Source organism: Hypanus sabinus, chromosome 25 (assembly GCF_030144855.1).
Source record: "Hypanus sabinus isolate sHypSab1 chromosome 25, sHypSab1.hap1, whole genome shotgun sequence".
Lineage (NCBI taxonomy): Eukaryota > Metazoa > Chordata > Chondrichthyes > Myliobatiformes > Dasyatidae > Hypanus > Hypanus sabinus.
In genome coordinates, this window is record NC_082730.1 from 17398305 (window position 1) to 17419267 (window position 20963).

A 20963-nucleotide genomic window follows, 5' to 3' on the forward strand; every position below is an offset into this window, starting at 1 on the left:
CAACAGACAAGATACTTTTTTAAAATTTTTTTAAATATTCAACAACAGCATTGCACATCATTCAGAAGTAAATTACTTACAGACAAAGAAGATCTGCAAACAAATCTTACAGTATAACTTTCATTAGTTAATAAAAAGGACATTTCAGTACAAGTCAATGGTGCCTTTCCTTATGTATAAAGGTAAACCCAAACAAGAGTTGGGAATTTCACTAAGTTTCTTCCTTAGCTGCCTCTGAAAAAGGAACTGGAAGGAAGCATACAATTGAGGAAAACTGTGAGTTAGAATCTCCATCCCAACAGAAACAATGTCCTTGTCAGTATCCACAAATGAGCAATACAGAAAGTGGCAACACAGCAACCGCTTGGTTCAAGCAGGAACCAACAAGAGGCAAGATGTGCAACTTCATCTCAGTTCCCGAGATTCAGCAGTGAACCGTGTCTTGCTCATGCACATCCCACAGTACAAGGAGGGCCATGCTTTCCCTGTGCACAGCATTACCAAGTATGACATCAGGTTCGTATCAGTCAAACAATTAAGAAACAAGGGTAAAGTGCATTCATGGTTGATGCTCAAAGGTCTGCTGAATCACCATCCCTCACTCACACTCATCCCCACCACCGGAACATTTAAGTGCTGAGCTCACCAGAGGAATGGCAGCACTTGGTAGCAAATGACTCGCAAATGATTTGATCTTCACCTCAGTGCTCCTTAGAATGGAGAGCAAAGTTATTTTGTTTACCCAACACTATATACAATCCTCTGTGCAAACATTAGGTAATAGAGGCATAGAATAACCCCCTCCCTCCACAAAAAGCTGCACTGGCAAATGAACATTTAATCTGAGAGGAGCAGAATTTTTTCAATTAAGGGGATTCAGGCATTTGGACCAAGGTGGGTAAATAGAGTTAAAATTCAGATCACACATGGTCTAGCTGAAAAATAGGCCAGAAATAAGGAGCTCCTGTGCCTATGTGGATCAGGAGCTCCTGTCAACTGTGCCTCTCTGTAACAGCCACAGCCTAATGGAGAACACACAGAGATACAAACTGACCTGTTGACATAAGATTAAGTTTCGAATAGACTTTTAACTTTAGAGAAATGCTGTGGTCCCCATTCTAAGTAGCACTGAGTTCAGCACTTTGTTTACCCAACACCAAATGCTGCCCTCTCTGCACACACTGGGTAATGGTGGCCTGGAATAATCTCCCCGCAAAGAGCTGCTGAGGCAGGGAACCGAATAACATATAATCTGACAGGGGCAGGATTCTTTCAATTTAAGGCGATTCAAGCATTTGGACCAAGATGAGTAAATGGAGTTAAAATTCAGATCAGGCATAATCTAAACCAGGGGTTCCTAATCTCTTTTATGCTGTGAGTCGCAGGTTGAAAGATCGGCTGGAAGTAAGGAGCTCCTGTCAGCTGTGCCTCTCTGCAATAGCAGCAGCTTATGGAGAACACAGAGAGACAGAAATTGATCTGTTGACACATTATCACCTGCTTAACTATATAGAGAAGTTCCAAAACCTTGAAAGGAATTAGAAGGGTTAGAGGGTGGATGAGTGTAAATTCTTTCTAGCAGACGTTGAAAGTGGTCAAGGAAGAAGGCTGAAGCAGGAACTTGCAACACATTTAAAAAAATAGTCAAATGTGCAGTTGAAGATCTGCCGCCTGCAAGTTCCAGATTAAGTGAGGAACACGGTTTAGACCAGGTAGCACCATCTCCAGTGACCCAACAACCTCATGCTTGTACATTTCCATGGTTTCACAATATTTTAAATTTGGACAGAATTACAATCTGAGTGTTTGGGAGTCAAATACTTGGTTTCAGTTAATGCTGAGTCACTCTTCCAAGATTAACCCAGTAAAAACTGACCAATGAAGGTAATGAATACACATGGATAGATGCTCACCCAGTCCATTGTGTGAAGGAACGAATCTAATCTGATTAATTAAATGCATTTATGAGTTAGTACAGCATCATCTACAGAACCTATTAACGATTAGGGATCAGAAGGATTATCACTTAGGTGCCAGTATCCTTTAATAATTCATTTAAACTGATCATGTGAATGGAATGACTGAATGTTTGCAGGGTTTTAGACAATGAAGGGCTGTGGTGATAAATCCAATATCAGCTTCAACATTGTGTTCAGTGTGGAGAAGAGACCAGTGATAAGCCACCTGACCTCTCTGTATCTGTCATCCCCAATTCTCCTTCAGTCCCTGTTGTCTTTGACAGTGTATTCAAGGTCTGTACAATTGCACCAATATCTAACTCAGCTGAAATCAAATGATGTCGGATAGACCGTGAACTGAATGTGGGTTGTCTCTGCCATGTCTTACCTTTCTGGCCAATTGATGGATTATACACCACCCTGCATTATTTCATTTGCTTTTTATACAAGCACTTGGCAAGAGAACTCCAGCATATGTAAAGGAGATTTATCATTATTTTCCTGATTTGCAGAGCAAATAGACAAGCTCACTCAGATAATCAGATGGTTAAGTTAAAATTGCCTGTAGTTTTGAATTTGCATCAAATATAATTCTAACCAATGGAAGTTGCTCTTGTTTATTTCTACTCCTTAGGGTGAAGGAAATTCAACTTATGCAGTGGTATTAACCAGGGACTATTGCGTGAGCTTCTTGCTTTGCACCCCACCCACCCACTAGCTGGTTCCATTTTCTTCAATGCAACTGAACATGGAGTGAGTGTTTTACAGGCAGCTAATCTTGTAACATCTGTTTAGTGCTGTCACCCAAAACCAATCTCAAATTCAGCGCGCTTTGCAAGACAGTTTACATGGTAAGGCTGAACGATCCACTTCCGTTATCATGTTTCGTGAGGCCGTATTACATACATTGGGGCGACTTCACCCCACAATGTCTTGTTCGCAAGGCTTCATTCACGTCTTGAAGCCAGAAGGACTATGAACTATCCACTTCCCACCTGGGGACATGAGACAGAACAGAGTAGCAGGAATACAGTGAGTCGACAGAAGCTCTCCGTTCTGCTTCTTTTCTATTCATGAACTTTGATTAATTCCTGGAGGGTTTACTCCTTCCTCTTGCTTAAGTTTAGTGCAAAAAAAAATTGAAGTTAAGTCCTTCTTCATGACATGGTTGCCCACAGCACAGTTTAAAAGCATATAAACAGTTCAAACATTTACCTTCATTTTCATAGTGTAATAATACACAACTTGGGAGCAAACTGTTTGCATCTCTTGACACATGCAACATCACACCCAGTAATCCTTGGGACTGCGGGCAGTGTCTCTTCAACATGTTCCAATATAAAGAGGCTCAAAAATATTGTTTGAATATTTTAACCTCGTGTCCGTTCACAAATAAAATTGAAAAAGAAACACAAACTGTTTATTTCTCATTCTGCGCCCATTATCCCAATCTTGCAGAGGTCCAACAGGCAGCCCTTCGTGATGTACTCTGAATCTCAGAATTAAATTCACTGTGGGGCTGTTGATCCCAAGTGATACCAACCAACTATTTTCTGGTTCAGATTGAAGTCCTTGAGGTTAATGTGCACTTCACCGAGCATGATGTTCTCGCGGAATGCTTCCTCACTCAGCACACGTAAGTGGATAATCCGCTGCTGCACGTCTCCTTTGGGAATGCCATCATACACCAACTGCAAAATAAACAGAAGTGCACTTTTCAACACTGATGCACAAGTACCAAAAATGATGTGAAAGTTTCTGGAATTGACTGGCATTTTATTCCTCGTTTTAACTGAACATGCGCTGTGGAACTTTAAATACATTTCATTTCAGAACACCAACTGCAAGGAATTGCAGAGCATTGTGGATACAGCCCAGCCCATTACCAAAATCAGCCGTGGACTCTGTCGATAATTCTCACTGCCTGAGTAGAGCAGTCAGCATAATCAAATACCCCACCCATCCTGAACATTTCCTCTGTCCATTGGGCAGAAGATAGAGAAACCTGAAAGCTTTTATCATCAAGCTCAAGGACAGCTTCCACTGCTAGGAGACTATTGAATAGTCCCCAGTCAACCTCGTTATGATCTTGCAACTTGTTGTTTACCAGCACAGCACTTCCTCTGCAGCTGTTACACTTTATGCTTCAAACTGTTTTCTTTTACCTTGTTATACCTCAGCGCACTGCCTAATGATTTGAACCATACAGAATACATGCTTTTCATTGTATTTCGGTACATATAACAATAATAAATCAATTCCAATTCGGTTCACATTTCAACTTCGTGCCAGAAATTTAGTCATGCATTTCTGGATGCATATGTAAACTACTGTACAGGTGTCCCCCGTTTTTCAAACGTTCATTTTATGACAACTGGCTATTACAAAAGACCTACATTAGTACCTGCTTTTGCTAACCAAACAGGACTTTTGCTTTTATGAAAAAAAGTCGCCCGCTTTGTACGTGTGTTTACCCCGAGAAAGACTACAATGATCGTGAAACCTTGTGCGGGTAATTGTTTGCACATGCGTGTACGTGCGTACGTATGCGTGTACGTGCCGATTTTTTTTTCTCCAAATCAATTTTGGCTCACTGTCTTCCTGATTTTGATAAGTGAAACTACACTGTAATACAATATTTTATATAATGTGTATATTTATCATATCATTCCTGCTTTTACTATATGTTCGTGTTATTTTAGGTTTTATGTGTTATTTGGTTTGATTTGGTAGGTTATTTTTTGGGTCTGGGAACGCTCAAAAATTTTTCCCTTATAAATTAATGGTAATTGCTTCTTTGCTTTACGACATTTCGGTTTACAAACAGTTTCATAGGAACGCTTTACCTTCGGATTGCGATGGAAACCTGTACCTCCTTAGACTATCTTCAGGAACACCATATTCTTGGAATATCTGCATGGACTTACCATTTCATTATATGTTGGATTGCAAGTCTTTCGAGCCACTTTAGTCTTCCTTTTACTCGTTTTCTGTGGATCTGGCAGCAGGTAGATTTTGACATAAGGATCTGGATCAGTCCCATCTTGCAAAACCTGTAGGATGGCAATGAATTTTAACACAATTTGTTCAATAATTTTGACTGTGACACAGAAATATTTAATATGACATCTGGATAAATGCATGGATAGGAAAGATTTGGAGAGATATCAGCCAAGGTGGGCATCTTGATCAGCAGGGACAATCTACGTTGAAATGCCTGTTTCTGATTTGTATTTCATACAATTCTGCACAAATAATGACTCCATTCTAAAGCAAGTTGGTCAGATTTCTGCAACCTCAACTATTTTATTTATTTATTGAGATACAGGCATTCTGGCCCTTCAGGCCATGCCGCCCAGCAAACCTCCAATTTAATCCCAAGCCTAAACATGGGACAATTAACCTACCAACCAGTAGCCTTTGTACTGTGGGAAGAAACCAGAGCACCCAGAGGAAACTTGCATGGTTACGGAGATAACGTACAAACTCCTTACAGGCAAGGGGGGGAATTGAACCTGGGTCATCTGTACTGTAAAGCATTGTGCAAACCACTATGCTACCATGCCATCGGGACAGTCCTGACATAATAATCCTTTAACTTGGAGGTACTGAGTTGGATGGCATCTACCCTCATGTAACACCCTGAAAGCCTTTCAGTGAAAACTTAGCCTTATTACAGATAATACACACAAAGGTACTATATCAAGAACTAAAGGAGAAGTTTGTTTTCATTTAGACCATAAGACATACGTAGGAGTAGAATTAGGCCATTTGACCCATCAAGTCTGTTCTGCTATTCCATCATGGCTGATTTATTATCCCTCTCAACCTCATTTTCCTGCCTTCTCCCCATAACCTTTACTACCCTTACTAATCCAGAACCTATAAACCTCCACTTTAAAAACACCCAATGACGCAGCCTCCATACCCACCTATGGTAATGAATTCCACAGATTCACAGTTCTCTGACTGAAGAAATTCCTCCTCATCATTTTGAGGCTGTGCCCTCTGGTCCTAGACTTCCCAACTATAGGAAATATCCTCTCCACGTCCACTCTATGATAGGCCTGTTAGGCTATTTAGTTTCCAGGCCGATGAGCAAGATCACAAAAACATAATAATACATTACTTCAAACAACACACACAAAGTGCTGGTGGAACACAGCAGACCAGGCAGCATCTATAAGGAGAAGCACGGTTGACATTTCAGGCTGAGACCCTTCGTCAGGACGAAGTCTGTTCCACCAGCACTTTGTGTGAGTTGTTTGAATTTCCAGCATCCGCAGATTTCCTCGTGTTTACATAATACATTACTTTTTCACTCAGAATATTGCCCTGTCTGATGGTCAGTTTGTTCTCAATTTTCTCTTTCTCTCTCTATTTCAATTTTATTTACTATTATCTGTAGTCATGTTCATCTGCCAATACTAAGGCGAACTGTAAGTTACTTACAAGTCCTCGAATGTGCATCACCATGATAAAAAGCTTATCGTTCTTGTACGAGATAGACAGCTTCACTTCCCCTCCGACCTTGCCCATTGGTGGTGTTGGTGGTCCATCTTGAATGTGATATAAAATAAACATGGATCAAATTTTAATACTGCACCAAACAATCACAATCCTAGAACATTAACTATTTAATATATAAAGCCATGAGCTTGTTCTCTTTTTGAGCCTTGCTACCCCAAAATGAAGCCTTGAGCCCTGCTAGGATCAGTTTCATTGTAGTGAATACAAGACTGCAGATGCTAGGATCTGGAGCAAGAGCCTGCTGGAAGAACTCAGCAGGTTGAGTAGCATTTGTGGTGGATGGGGAGATTGGTGTGAATGAATTGTCAATGTGTCAGGTCAATGTGCATGTGGAGATTGAATATCACCGAGTCCAACAGGAGAAGCAAGTTTTCACAACTCTTTTGTTTTCTGATCACCAGTACTGATTTTTATTGAGTGAGTGTGTGTAATAGACAGTTAATATGGTAACATCTGATTACCATATGTACTAGCATCTTTTCTCCAGGATTAAAGTAGCATGTATTTAAGGTGAGGGGGCAAAGTACAAGGAGAAGTAAAAGACAATTTGTTTCTGCAGGTGGCTGCCTGGAATGCACTGTATGGTGTGGCAGTAAAGGCATGTAGCATAGGAACATTTTCTTAGATAGGCATATGAATAAGCAGAGATGGAGGACAGGGTTAAGAGAGCATAGAAGAACACAAAACATTACAGTACAGGCTTTTTGGTCCACAATGTTGTGTTGACCTTTTAACTTACTCTAAGATCAGTTAAGCCTTCCCTCTGATATAACTTTCCATTTTTCTATCAACCATGTGCCTATCTATAGAACTTATTGGTATTCTATAATATGTGGGAAAGAGGGATTAGATTAATTAGGAATCATTGGCTTTATTAGTTCAGTACAACATTGTGGGCCAAAGGGGCTGTCCTGAGCTAGACTGTTCTATGTTTTTTGGACTTGGATTTAAACTCCACAGCTGCAAAAGTTTAAACTCTGGATCATTGTCTAGGCCTCTGGACATCAGCCCAGTAATTTAACCCCCATAATTACCATATTGGTAATTCTCTACTAATAGGTAGAAGATAGCAATCTTTGTTCATATACTGAAACAGAAACATTTCAATAGCAGGAAGTGTTCAAAAATAAGGCATCACTGAGCAACATTCTTCTATAATGTGCTGTTACAAGAAAGTTTTATAAATAGTTGCTATTTCATTGTTTCAATTAAATAGCACAGAGGTATTGAGAAATGATCAAGGCAGAAAACAGCTTACACCTTCAGGCAAGTAGAAAAGTAAGGTTGAATTGATTAGATTTCGGAATGAAACAATACATTACATCATAAAAAGTTAGTGAACCACTATATAGGGAGAATAATTCACAGCAGCATACACTAACTGTGAATGGTCACACTCTAAATATAGAATTCCACTGAAGGAGGCCTGAGACTGATCCACTAGAGGGGTGAGTAAAAGGTGGAAGTTTAATAAAAACATTATTACAGATGTTGGTGAGGCTGCATTTGGAGGATTTTGCTCAGTTTTGGTCACCTTGCTTTAGGAACGACACTATTAAGCTGGAAAGAGTGCAGAGGAGACTTACAAGGATGCTGTTTGAGCGATTGAGTTATAGAGAGAGGTTGAGCAAGTTGCGACTTTAATCATTGGACTATAGGAGAATGAGGGATGGATCTCATAGAATTATGAGGGGTGAATGCACACAACCTATTCCCCAGTGTTGAAGAATCAACAGCTAGAGGGCATAGGCTTAAGGTTTAATAGGAATCTGAGGGCCAACCGTTTCACCTGGAGTAAATGGAAATGGCAGTCAGGGGAACTAGTTGAGGTGGGTATATTAACAATATGTAAAAGTAGCATCGATAAGAAAGGTTTAAATAGATATGGGCCAAATGAGACTAGCTTAGATGGGTATCTTGGTTGGCATGGACCAGTTTCAGCCAAAGAGTCTGTTTCAATGCTAAATCTCTTCTTGTGTACTTTATTGCTACTCAAACTCTTTGGATTTTTTTTTATTATCCCGTTAATACTGTGAATATTCCAATGTAACATTAACATGTCTTCTAAGCCTCAAAGATGGTTGAGAGTAACAGAGGTGACAATCATCTCTCTCCAGCAGGGAGCTGCTTCTGTGCCTCAGACTGGCATTCTCCCAGGATAGAAACTCTACACGTAGGTGTAATGATTACAAACTCCTTCCTGTGTTCTATACAGGACACAGTTTTGGAGAATCAGCTACATCTTTATGTATGCAATCCATTATAGTTTCACTTGTTTATGTTACTGGAAGCAAGATTTAAAAAACTTAAGACTCAGATCACAAGCTGTCCAAATACATTTCTGAGACCCAGAAGCTGTAACACACCTGTTGGCTTTGGCAGCAAGTTTCCAGTCATGGACTTGTCGTCCTTTGGGAATGGATGGAAGAAGGTGTACACCAGATCACACTGAGAAGAATAAAATAAAGTGATATTAATGTACAGTATGACCAAAAGGTTTCAGCTCTGATGGTGGGTCGTCAACCTGAAACAATAAATAGGTTTCTTTCACCATAGATGCTGCTTGACCTTTGAAATAACCACAGAGTTTCTATTTTTATTTCTGTATATGAAGTGCTTTGCTTTCCAAGTGCATCTCTTCGGACCTGCAATAAACAAGTGTTGCAAGTGGCTGTCAGAAAGATGGGAGAAAAAGGAAGTGCTCTTCACCAACTCATATTCCCACCAGCACCATTCTTAGAATACTTCCTTTTTTAAAAATATTGTTCTTTAAGTAACAGCTATTCATTATAAGTGTGCCCTTACTTAAGAAGGGCACAGAGATAAGATGAGCCCTTAATGGGTGGTAAGTTTTACATAAGTGGCAGGAAAATTAATAAAAAGGAATTCTGAGGGACAAGATTTATTTGCATTTAGAAATGGACAGTCAGTAGTGCTTTTATTGTGAGAAATTATATACCTACTAATTTGACTGAGTTTTTGTTTGAAGAGGTACCAAGAGAATTGAAGAGGGTGGAGTTTTGGATGTTGTCTTAATAGGCCTTAGACAAGGTTCACATGGTACACGGGTATGGAAGGTTAAGACACAAGGGACTGAAGGTAAGATGGACAAATGGATACAAAATTGATTTGGCGTTAAGAGCAAAAGGGTGATAGTGAAGGGTTGTTTCTTAGATTGGAAGCCTGTGAGCTGTGGTGTGCCACTAGGCTTCATGTTGTTTGTCACATATATTACAGATTTGGTTGGAAATGTAAGAGTCATGATTGTATAGTGGACAGTAAAGATGGTTATCCAGGATTATAGAAGGATATAGATCAAACAGGAAAGAGGGCCAAGGAATGGTAGATAGAATTTAACTTGGACAAGTGCAGAGTGATGCATTTTAGGAAGATAAACCATGATGAATGGAAGGGTTGTGGGGTGTGTTGATGAATGAAGAACTTGGATAACTAGTACATAGGTAACACATAGAGACAGTGCTGAAGAAGGCATAGGACTTGTTTGCGTTTATGGGCCAAAGCATTGAATGCAAGAGATGATATGTCACATTATAATTGAGTAACCGGTTGTTTATGCCACATTGGTGAATTGCATGTATTTCTGGTCCCCATACCACAGGAAAGAAGTGATCAAGCTAAGAACAGTGCAGAGAAGATTCACAAGGATGCCTGGATTAAAGGTCCTGAGTTATATGGACAGAATGGTTAGGCTGGAAGTGATTTCCTTGGAGAGAAGGAAGCCAGGGGCCTAAGGTAGAAGGAGCCAATTTTAGAAAACCTAGCACATTTATTTTTCAACATAGTCCCGTCCTACATTTACACACTTAGTCCAGCGGTTGTGGGCATACAGATCTTGGACTTCCAGAAAGTGTCCACAGCAGGGGTGATTGATAAGTTTGTGGCCTAAGGTAGAAGGAGATGAGTTATTAACTTCAAACTTTCTGCATAATCACTCAAAGAGTTGAACTGCATATGCATGTAACGAGAGCTGTATGACTCATCTCCTTCTACCTTAAGCCACAAATTTATCAATCACCCCTGCTGTGGACACTTTCTGGAGGTCCAAGATCCGTATGCTCCACGACTGCTGGACTAAGTTTGTAAATGTAGGAGGGTAATATGTTAAAAAATAACTGTGCTAGGTTCTCTAAAATTGACTCCTTCTACATAGGCCACAAACTTATCAATCACCCCTCATATGTGAGACATAGAGACCAAATAGTAGGAGTTAATTTCCCACTGCAGGGGTGTGTAAAACTAGAAGGAACAGCTTTAAAGTGCTAAGTAGGAAGTTTAAAGGAGATCTGAGGGGTAAATTTTTCACACAGAGAGTAGCTGAAAACTGGAATAAGCTGCAGGAAGTGGTGACAGATGCAAGAACAGTAACAATACTTTAGAGACACTTGGACAGGTATTTGAATGAGCAGGGCGTAGCAGTACATAGAACTATGCAAGCAACTGGAATTCACACAATTAAACCCGACAGTCAGCCTAGATGTGGAAGGCTGAAGGGAATGTTTGCAATACAACTCTATCAATCATCATCAAGTGCCTGTTAAACCACTGGTATTTAGGGGAGCAATACAGGATTCTTCATTGCTGTTTCTATAACAATTTTTTTTTACCATTCAGGGTTATTAGCCCCGAGCTGAACCCCTGAACCTGGAGGACCGGTGGACCATTCTCAGTCTGGCTTCTATGCTTTGACCTGTTTGGCATGGGTGACCCTACTAAGAGCCAAATCACAAGGCCTAGATTCCAGCCAACATAGCTCTCCAGGCCATTGAGGCATGCAAACTCCAAACTCTACAACAAGGTTGTGATTCTCTTGGAGGTCTATGACTCAATACTTGCCTTCATTTGCTCTGACCGTCCAAAGAGTTCATGGTACCAAACCCACATGCCCATTATGTGTTTCACTGAGCCCTGTTTTGGAACACACTGAATATTTTTATAAGGCTTATGGGAACATTAAGAAATAGGAGGCCACTTAATCTGCAAAGCTGCTCCACCTTTCAATGAGGTGGTGTCTGACCTTAAATCACTTACATGACATTGTTCCATAGACCTGGTTATACTGCTAACAAACATTGATTGATTTACACTTTCAATTGTTTACCATGCCTACAGAACTATTTCCACATTCCAGTCATCCTCTGTATCATCTCATAGTACCTCAAGGTCATCTTAGCTTAACCTTGCTTAACTGCAGTTTTAAGATTTCTTTAAATCTGAAATCCACCCACCAACATCCTGGAAGAGGACTGAGGAATTTGACCACTCGATTTAGAATGGGGATTCCCTGTAATGTTTTATACTTTTCAGGATCATGAGGTGTTTTGGAAAGCAGTTAGCTCTGCCCAATTCATGAGGCAGCTCCATGAGTCAACAACTGGGAAGTGAACAACTTACTTGAGTTTATAAACATCACCAAATAATGAAGCAGATGAATTATGGATCAGGGGTTCCCAACCTTTTTTATGCCATGGACCAATACCATTAGGCTAGGTGTCCTTGGACCCCATGTTGGGAGTTCCTACTTTAGATAAAAGTTGTTCTCTTCAGAACAATTATGCACAGGCAAACCCCTGAACTTATAAGTTTGACATTTATATACTGTTGACTTCTCCCTCAACTAGACTACAACAAGGGAGTTTACAATATAAAGCTGTACCCCTTGCCAATAAAACAGGTACAGTAGCTCTGTGTGTACAGTTCACAGAATATGTCTATTGGGATGGCAGGTCTTTGTTTAAAGGTGTTTACATTCTTCAGCAGAGCAGTTGTGCCAGACTTTAAACAAAGATACGAGCAAGATGCCTGATGCACCTCTTGGATAAGCTCATACAGCACATACTGAACTGCAACTTTAAAACACTAATTTCTTGAGGCTGGTGAATCAATAGCAAGGTTTGACTGAACAGTCAGGGGTAGAATCAGATGGCAGAACTTCCTAAAATGCACAAATTGTACTGGCCGATTTACTTTTCAATGTTGCTGAAGCAAAATTTTGATCATCAGCATCACATTGTAGTTTGAGTCAACTTGCTATATTAAAAATTGTCTGCCAACTGGCTACATTACAACAAAGTTCAAAGTAAATTTTATTATTAAATTACATATATCACCATACACAACCCTGAGCTTCATTTTCTGGTGGGCATATTCAATAAATAGAAACACAGAAAACTTACACCTACTGTCAGCAGCACAAAGAGCAATCAAGAAGATTAAAAAGAATAAAGCACCTGGTCCAGACAACATACCAGCAGAACGACTGAAAGCAACAGTCACCTCAATGGCCCACATCTTGCACCGCATTGTCTGCGCCATCTGTAAGACTGGCAAATGGCCAACAGACTGGTGCAAATCTGTCTCCATTCCAATTCCCAAGAAAGGAGACTTCCTGCAGTGCAGTAATTACAGAACAATCACATTGATATCACACGCCAGCAAGGTTCTACTCATAATCATCTCTGAGAGAGTGAAGAACTACGTAGGTAGAGAAATTGCACTCGAACAGGATGGCTTCAGGAGTGGCTGAGGCACCAGGGACCAGCTCTTCAACATGCACCTAATAATGGAGAAAACGAGAGAGGTCAATACCCCCTTGTACATCAGCTTCATAGACTACTCAAAGGTGTTTGACTGTGTCCAATGCACCAAACTGTGGACAACAATGAGTCAACTGGGCATAGCACCACACCTGGTGGCTCTTCTAGAAACACTGTATGCTATGCAATCTTCCAGCCTTCGGACCACATCTGGCGAGACTGAATCATTCTGCAATGGGAAAGGAGTCTGCCAAGGCTGCATCCTTTCTCCACACCTTTTTAGCTTCTACACTGAGATGATCATGAGACTGGCAACTCCAGACAACATTGGCATTAAAATAGGAGGAAGAACCATCAGTAACTTGAGATACGCAGATAACACAGCCCTGCTAGCCACAACATAACAAGACCTACAAGCAATGATGTTGCAAAAGTCTCTGCTGAATTTGGATTGCTGATAAATGGCAAAAAGACCAAAGTTATGGTGATAAGAAAACTGCAGTTCAAGCTGACATCTACATTGGAAACGACAAGATCGAACAAGTGTCCTCCTTTATATACCTTGGTGCAGAACTAAATGACACAAACAAATGCAGCAAAGAAATAAGGTGAAGGCTAGCAATGGTACGCACAAGCACTACCAAACTCTGGAACATCTGGGAAGATAGACCTGTGAATAATGACACCAAGATATGCCTCCTCAAGAGTCTCATCTGGCCAGTAACCCTATATGGCTGTGAAACATGGACCCTAAAAGCAGCTGATGAAAAGAAGTTGACAGCATTTGAGATGTGGACATGCAGGCGGATCCTCAGGGAATATTACATTGAAAGGAGATCCAACAATTTCATCCTAGAAGAGATTGGCACGAAACCAATATTTCTGGAAACCGTTATCCCAAGGAAACTTCGCCATTTGGGACACATCTCAAGAACTGATGACACACTGGAACGCACTGTGCTTGAAGGCAGAGTAGAAGGAAGCCCCTCCTGAGGCAGACAGAGGAAAACCTGGACCGTCAACATCAAGAAGTGGACCAGCCTCACCTCCAGAGATGAAAGTGCTGACAGATCTCAGTGGAAGAAAGTGGTCGCCAAGGCTCTGGCAGAGTATGGCACCTGATGAGGCACAATACAGCCCCTTCGGCCCACAAAGTTGTGTCAAACATGTTCTTACCTTAGTAATTACCTAGGGTTACCAATAGCCCTCTATTTTTCTAAGCTCCATGTACCTATACAGGAGTCTCTTAAAAGACCCTATCACCCCTTAAAAGCCGCCTCCACCACTGCCGCCGGCAGCCCATTCCACGCACTCACCACTCTCTGTAGTGAGGCGACCGGAATTGAGCACAGAATCAATGAAAGCACCCAACTAGGGCATTCAACCAGAGTGCAGAAGACAAAAAAAAGCAAACACAAAAAGAGGAAATAATGATAAGTGAATAAGCAGTAAGTATTGAGAACATGAGATGAAGAGTCCTTGAAAGAAAGTCCACAGGGTGTGTGAACATGACAATGTCACTTTAGAATTTCACTTACTTGACAAAGAATCATGGGAAATTAAGGCCTTAGAAGTACTTCAGTGACTGAGAATGAAAAACCAAACAGCTGTAGAAGGAGATTCTTTCAGAAATGAAATGGTTACTCATAATGAGCAAATATAGATGAGTGGCCTAATCTGTCTTGCAGGATATTTTTTTTAAAGAAAGATCCTCTTACAACTTAAGCCATTCCCTTTAATAACCTTCCTGGAAAGCAGAAATAATTGAACTTGTCAATATTCAGACATGATCAAACCGCACAGAAATAGCAATATATTTATAGCTGGTTTATAGCCAGCCTTGGATCTTTTACTTAGCCAATTTCCTAATGGGGTTACTAGGATCACTGTCACATTTAGTCAATAAAAGGAAGCTGTGTTTAACACAAGCTATGGGTTGTATATATTTACTGTTACAAAATAGTCTGAATTACTGAATTGCAAGACCCTGCAGTGGATAGTGAGGTCAGCTGAGAAGATCGTCAGGGTCTCTCTTCCTGCCATCACGGACATTTACACTACACGCTGCATCCGCAAAGGAAACAGCATTATGAAGGATCCCATGCACCCCTCATACAATCTCTCCTCCCTCCTGCCATCTGGGAAAAGGCTCCGAAGCATTCAGGCTGTCACGGCCAGACTGTGTAACAGTTTCTTCCCCAAAGCAATCAGATAGCCGAAGCCTGGACTGACACCTTGCCCTATTGTCCTGTTTATTATTTATTGTAATGCCTGCACTGTTTTTGTGCACTTTATGTAGTCCTGTGTCGATCTGTAGTCTAGTGTAGTTTTCTCTGTGTTGTTGTTTTTTTAATATATAGTTCAGTCTAGTTTTTGTACTGTGTCATGTAACACCATGGTCCTGAAAAACGTTGTCTCATTTTTACTATGTACTGTACCAGCAGTTATGGTCAAAATGACAATAAAAGTGACTTGACTTGAATTACTATATTCTTAAGCTATATTCAGAGCTATAAATAAATTTCCATTATTATATATTATTCAGTTCAATATAACATCAGAAAATGCTTTTAAATGCCTTGAAATCTTATGATGCGTTTTAAATGACTCAGGTAAACTGTATATCTAGCAGATTTATGGCACTGCTCTTGTTAAATACAATGCTGTGTACAAGTATTCTATCCAGCTAAAATATCACTCCCCTCTAGCACCTAGTATTTATAAAATAAACAGAGATTTAGATCAAACGGACCTCAACCGATTAGAAATAAGTTTTAAGATGTACTTAGATATTGCATTTTAGTACATAAAATTTGCATTGTAGTGCTTAGAGATTATACTTTACATACAATCATTAATGTATAGATATAGAGAATGCCATGCATGCTGTGCTCTGTCCGCTTTGTCTCTAGGTGGCATACTAGTGGGATTTCCCATTAAATTAGCAAGACACACACATAGACCGAGCCTTGAACTGCACATCCACAAGATGGAGTTTCAGAAGATCTACTTCCCCATAGCTGAAGCACAGCTACAGTGACTTTCAAAGCCTTAACAGAATGAAAAATCTCCCTCAGCTTTTGATTAAAATTAGTTCATACTATACAGTATCATTTATTTGACATCCTCTTATTTTTTTCCACAACAAAATCCTTTTGTTTTTCATGCATTTTAAAAAGAAATCTGATTTTGCAATCAGCACTAATAATAATTCTAAATTGGTATTCTTCAACCCCTCACACATCTCAGCTTAGAGGGAACGCACCTTAAAGCAAAGTTAAATCAAATTGTCCTGGAGTTAAGCACATTGAAACACAGGTCATGTTGATATCCAGGATAAAACAGTAAACAGATTACCAAATTTTTGTGCAGAAAATTGGACGTTGTTATTTGATGACTTGTCTAGAATAAATACGACAGCCACTACAGCATTAACTTCCCTTGATCCAAGTTCTGACTCTGGCTTGAAGATTCAATAATCACTGATCCCAGCTCCCCACCCAGTCCCTGGCTCGCCCATTTTCTTTTCTGTTCTGATAGAGCAGTCACCTTGCTTCCAGTGAAGTGTCAACACTGGGGGTCTTATATATATAGAACAGTACAGTATCAAAATAGACCCTTCAGTCCACAACGCCTCTGCCAATCAGCTTGATGTCAATGTCTTTTGTCATAGATTATCACATTTTTTAAAAAATGATGCCATCTGATGACATCTATTGTTTAATAAATCAATGATTTTAGGAAGCTATTGTTAAACAATGTACTTTCCCTTTGCCCTTCATGCATTCTCTCTTTATCCACCGCCCCATTCCTTTTCCAGCCTCCTTTCTATCTCTGCTCAGGCACATTATTTGCATCAGAGATTTCCACCATGCAGGCTCTTCAGCTGTACTCTGACAATATTCAAATACTTGCAGCAAGCAGCAAACTGCTGATGGAACTCTGCCGGTCAAGCAGCATCTCTGAAGGCAAGAAGTTGGTCGATGCTTTGGATCAAGACCTTGCATCGCAACCAAACTATTTTTATTTCCCTTTCACTCAAAGCTCATGGTCATCTGATTATTGTCCTACTTCAGTCGGGGGATAGAGTTCAAAAGCCACAAGGTAATTGTAGTGGTTACTTGAAAATAACAGAGTCTAAGCATGGGGATTGGCACTGTATGATGCACTCCAAATGATGAAGTTCCAAAGTTCAAAAGAGAATGTTCGATCCTTTGAGAAACCAGCAAAGACAAACAATCTTGTGGTATAATATCTAAGGAAACTAAAAACTAATGATATAACGAAATAAGCGGTCTAATAACGATATAATAGTGATCCAGTGGTAAGCGTTAGTGTTGGCAGTCAACAAAAAAATATTTCCCTGTGGCCCACTCCCTGGCTCTAACCAGACTAAATTGAACTTAAAGAAAGCGTAAATACGTAACTAAACTCAGTCACCTCTTCCACACCCCAATCCACGTGATAAATTATCCATAATAAACACGCAACACAAAATACAATACAGACAGAAGATGATGGATGGCTCCTACAGTAATGTTACAGCTCTACAGAAACATGGTTAGACCCCACTTGGGGGATTGTGTTCAGTTCTGGTTGCCTCATTATAGGAAGGATGTAGAGACTGTAGAGAGGGTGCAGAGGAGATTTACTGGGATGCTGCCTAGATTAGAAATGAGATCTTAAGAGGAAAGACTGAGTGAGCTTGGACTTTTCTCTTTGGACTGAAGAAGGATCAACAGTGACTTGATAGAGCTGTAGCCAGAGTTGACAGCCAGCACCATTTTTGCAGCATGACAATGGCTACTACTAGGAACATCGTTTTAAGGTGATTGTAGGACAGTGTGAGGTTGGATATCAGAGGTAGGTTTGTTTGTTTTTACACAGTGCAAGTGGATGGAACACACTGCTTAGGGTGGTGGTAGAGGCAAGATACATTGGGACAATTAAGAGACTCTTAGATGACATGGATGAAAGCAAAGTGGAGCGCAATGCAGGAAGAAAGGATTAGATTGATCATGGAGTAGATTAAACGGTCAGCACAACATTATGGGTGGAAGGGCCTGTACTGTGCTTTAATGTTCTACACTCCCTTACTTCATCTTCCGGATAAGGTCATTGCAACATCGCAGGAAATCTAATGACAAATAGTTATAGCTCCAGCTAATGATGACATCCGGTTTCTGCTGATGTTCGATCAGCTGGGGGATGCTCACCTCAGCCACTTCAGGGGGAGAGTGGATTAAGTGCCAGATGTAACCATCCAGTTCCTCCTTGCGTCTATCAGCCATTGCTGCCCCTCGGCCGAGCACAAACCTGCTCGGGAAGCTGTGAACAGAAATAATACTGGTAAAGTCAAAGCCACATACCAGAAGAAAAATCATGATGAGGCATCTATGATTTTAGGGTAATAGTGGAGGCCTAACATTAAAGAAATGATAACACAGAAGTGATAATTATTCCATCCTTTCTGCTCGATTCATTTCTCGTTATTAGTAGTACATTCAAAGATTGCTCACTTCAAATGAAATAAAATTCACAGTTTGATCCCAAGAGTACTATAAAAAATATATTAGCATTTCTGCAACATTTAAGAGAAGTTTTGATAAGTACGTGTATGGGAGGGGTACGGAGGGCTATGGTCCAGGTGCACGTTGATGGAATTAGGCAGAAAAACAGCTCAGCACAGACTAGATGGGCCAAATGGTCTGTTTCTGTACTGTAGTACTCTGACTCCACTTTCACTCTTCACTTTCTACAAAATGATTTTCTTTCTTTTCCCAAATTAATTTTTAGTGTGGAACTTATTCAAATAATGACATTCTATCTTTTGCATTTATCAGAGAATGAATTAGGGCAAAGGTGAATGACAGATGTTTACTGGGACACACTCAAGATTCCTGGCAACCTCCTACCTTGGCAGTTTCGATGATGGGAAAATGAGGCGGAGTTTATTGTGGAGTTCATGAAACTCCTCAAAGGTTCTCAGTATGAACGTAGCTTCGTGCTGTCCTTCTCGCTCTACTTTCACAACGTAAGCCTTAAAGAAGAGAATAAAAGCACTGTTAACCTGAAGCTTTTTCACCAACACTTTGAAGCTTGTGTCCCTGGTGCCAGAGAAGCAGCTCAAGAAGACTTAAGAAGATTTGAATTATAGCTGACTCCTATAGGTACTTGAGGCTGAGGCTGACAGATCATTTTTGGGGAAAAAGTTTCATAGGATATGGAATCAAAGTGGATTGATGGAGACAAAATACAGACCAACCAAGATCTGACAGTGGGGTAACACACATAAAATATTGCATGAACTCAGGAGGTCAGGCAGCATCTATACAGAGAAATAAAAAGCCGATGTTTCAGCCTGTGCCCCTTCACTGGGGCTCTATGCCTCAGCCCTCAACTCCTTACTCCCCTCCATTGATGCTGCCTGGACTGCTCAGTTCCTCCAGCATTTTGTGTGCATTACTCCGGGTTTCCAACATCCACAGAATCTCTTGTGCTTAAGAACTAATACCAGAAGGCTTTTGATGGGCTGAGTATTCTAGATCAGGGTATCAGGGTTTCCAAAATTTTTTTTGTGCAATGGACCCTTACCATTAACTGAGGGGTCCGTGGACCCCAGATTGGGAACCCCTGTTCTACATAAACTCCTTTAGGCTAAATTACTGTAGCTATCAAGATAAATCTCACAGGCCTCAGTTTGACCATCCCAAGTCAATGTTTTTGTATTTATAGATTAGAGTCACAGTTTAATAATTAAAAGGAACAAAGTGCATCCACATCATAGCTGGTTCTATGGATCTGGGTGCAGATAAATGCATGTGTACAGAAATATGGGTTTCAACACACTTACTACAGGTACAGGGAAATTACTTACATATCCTTTAGCGGGGTTAAATATCTTTTGATGTTGACAGACAAACACTTCCTTGATCTTCCCATCGGTTTTCATCGTGTACATTTTGGGAGCAAAGGAGAGTGTTGGATGTTCATCGCTTCCAGCAAACTTCATCTGGGCCAGGTTGTGAAGGAAGAAGTTGAGCTTAGTTGCCACACTACCAAGACTTGATTCGATTAGCCTAAAGGCAGAACAGTATTTTAGAGGACTCAGTACAACAAGGGACCATTTAGTGCAAATACATTTTTATGTTCCATAAAGGCTTCTCTACAGCTTTTCGTTTAACCCAACCAACACTGCTTTCAACAATAGCCATTCCTATCAAAATCCAGATTCTGCTATACAGCTGAAAACTTCAATTCAGAATCAGGTTAAATATCACTGATAAATGTCATGTGATTTGTTGCTTTCTGACAGCATTACAGCGCAATATTGGGGTGTATGGGGTGTCTAGGGAGGGGTAGCAGCTCTGGTGGGGGGCCTGCCGTGCCCATTTCAGGGCAGCTCGTCCACCTTTGGTCCCCACCTGATGCTCAGCTCTCACCTGTGGCTCCAAGTAGCTCTAACACACACAGCGGCCACACCCTGGTAAACCGTCTCGGCAGACGGGCCAAACCAGGTGAGGGTAGCCGATGGGTCTTCGGCCCTCGGTGAGGTAGGGGGTCTGTCTATCCCAGCGTGTGAAGTCTGGCTCTGGCAGATTGAGCAGAGGAGACTGATTAGTGGTCCAACGATCAAGAAGGCAGGCCCAGCAGGCGTTGTGGAGTGCTAAGAGCACGACGAGACCCTTAGACGTCCTGGTCATCTGCGGCAGCAGGACAGGTCTCCAGCCACAACGGTGCCAATGGATCAGGGTCTCTTCTGCCAAGTGAGTGGGATCGCCCTGTGCAACGGCTGTTCCACTTAAAACTCCATCACCCACAGGTTTCTGCTGTGCCATTCATCTCAGTCCAAACTCAACTCGTCAAGCCCTGCGGCAATGGGGGAGTGGTGAAGCAACAGCTGGAGATGACCACTGGCTGT

At 40.9% G+C, this 20963-nt stretch overlaps 1 protein-coding gene across 2 annotated transcripts in view; it reads right to left on the reverse strand.

Annotated features, from left to right (window-relative positions):
• Positions 1 to 20963, reverse strand: part of pik3c2b (phosphatidylinositol-4-phosphate 3-kinase, catalytic subunit type 2 beta) — a 167578-nt gene continuing 146615 nt past the window's right edge. For both annotated transcript variants that reach the window (XM_059950209.1, XM_059950210.1), the window contains exons 27-33: positions 19920 to 20121; positions 18958 to 19082; positions 18259 to 18370; positions 8855 to 8936; positions 6411 to 6517; positions 4886 to 5011; positions 1 to 3649 (exon numbers count right to left, since the gene is read on the reverse strand). In XM_059950209.1, coding sequence (XP_059806192.1) covers positions 3467 to 3649; positions 4886 to 5011; positions 6411 to 6517; positions 8855 to 8936; positions 18259 to 18370; positions 18958 to 19082; positions 19920 to 20121 — 937 coding nt within the window. In that variant the 3' untranslated portion in view covers positions 1 to 3466. The remainder of the gene's footprint in view (positions 3650 to 4885; positions 5012 to 6410; positions 6518 to 8854; positions 8937 to 18258; positions 18371 to 18957; positions 19083 to 19919; positions 20122 to 20963) is intronic.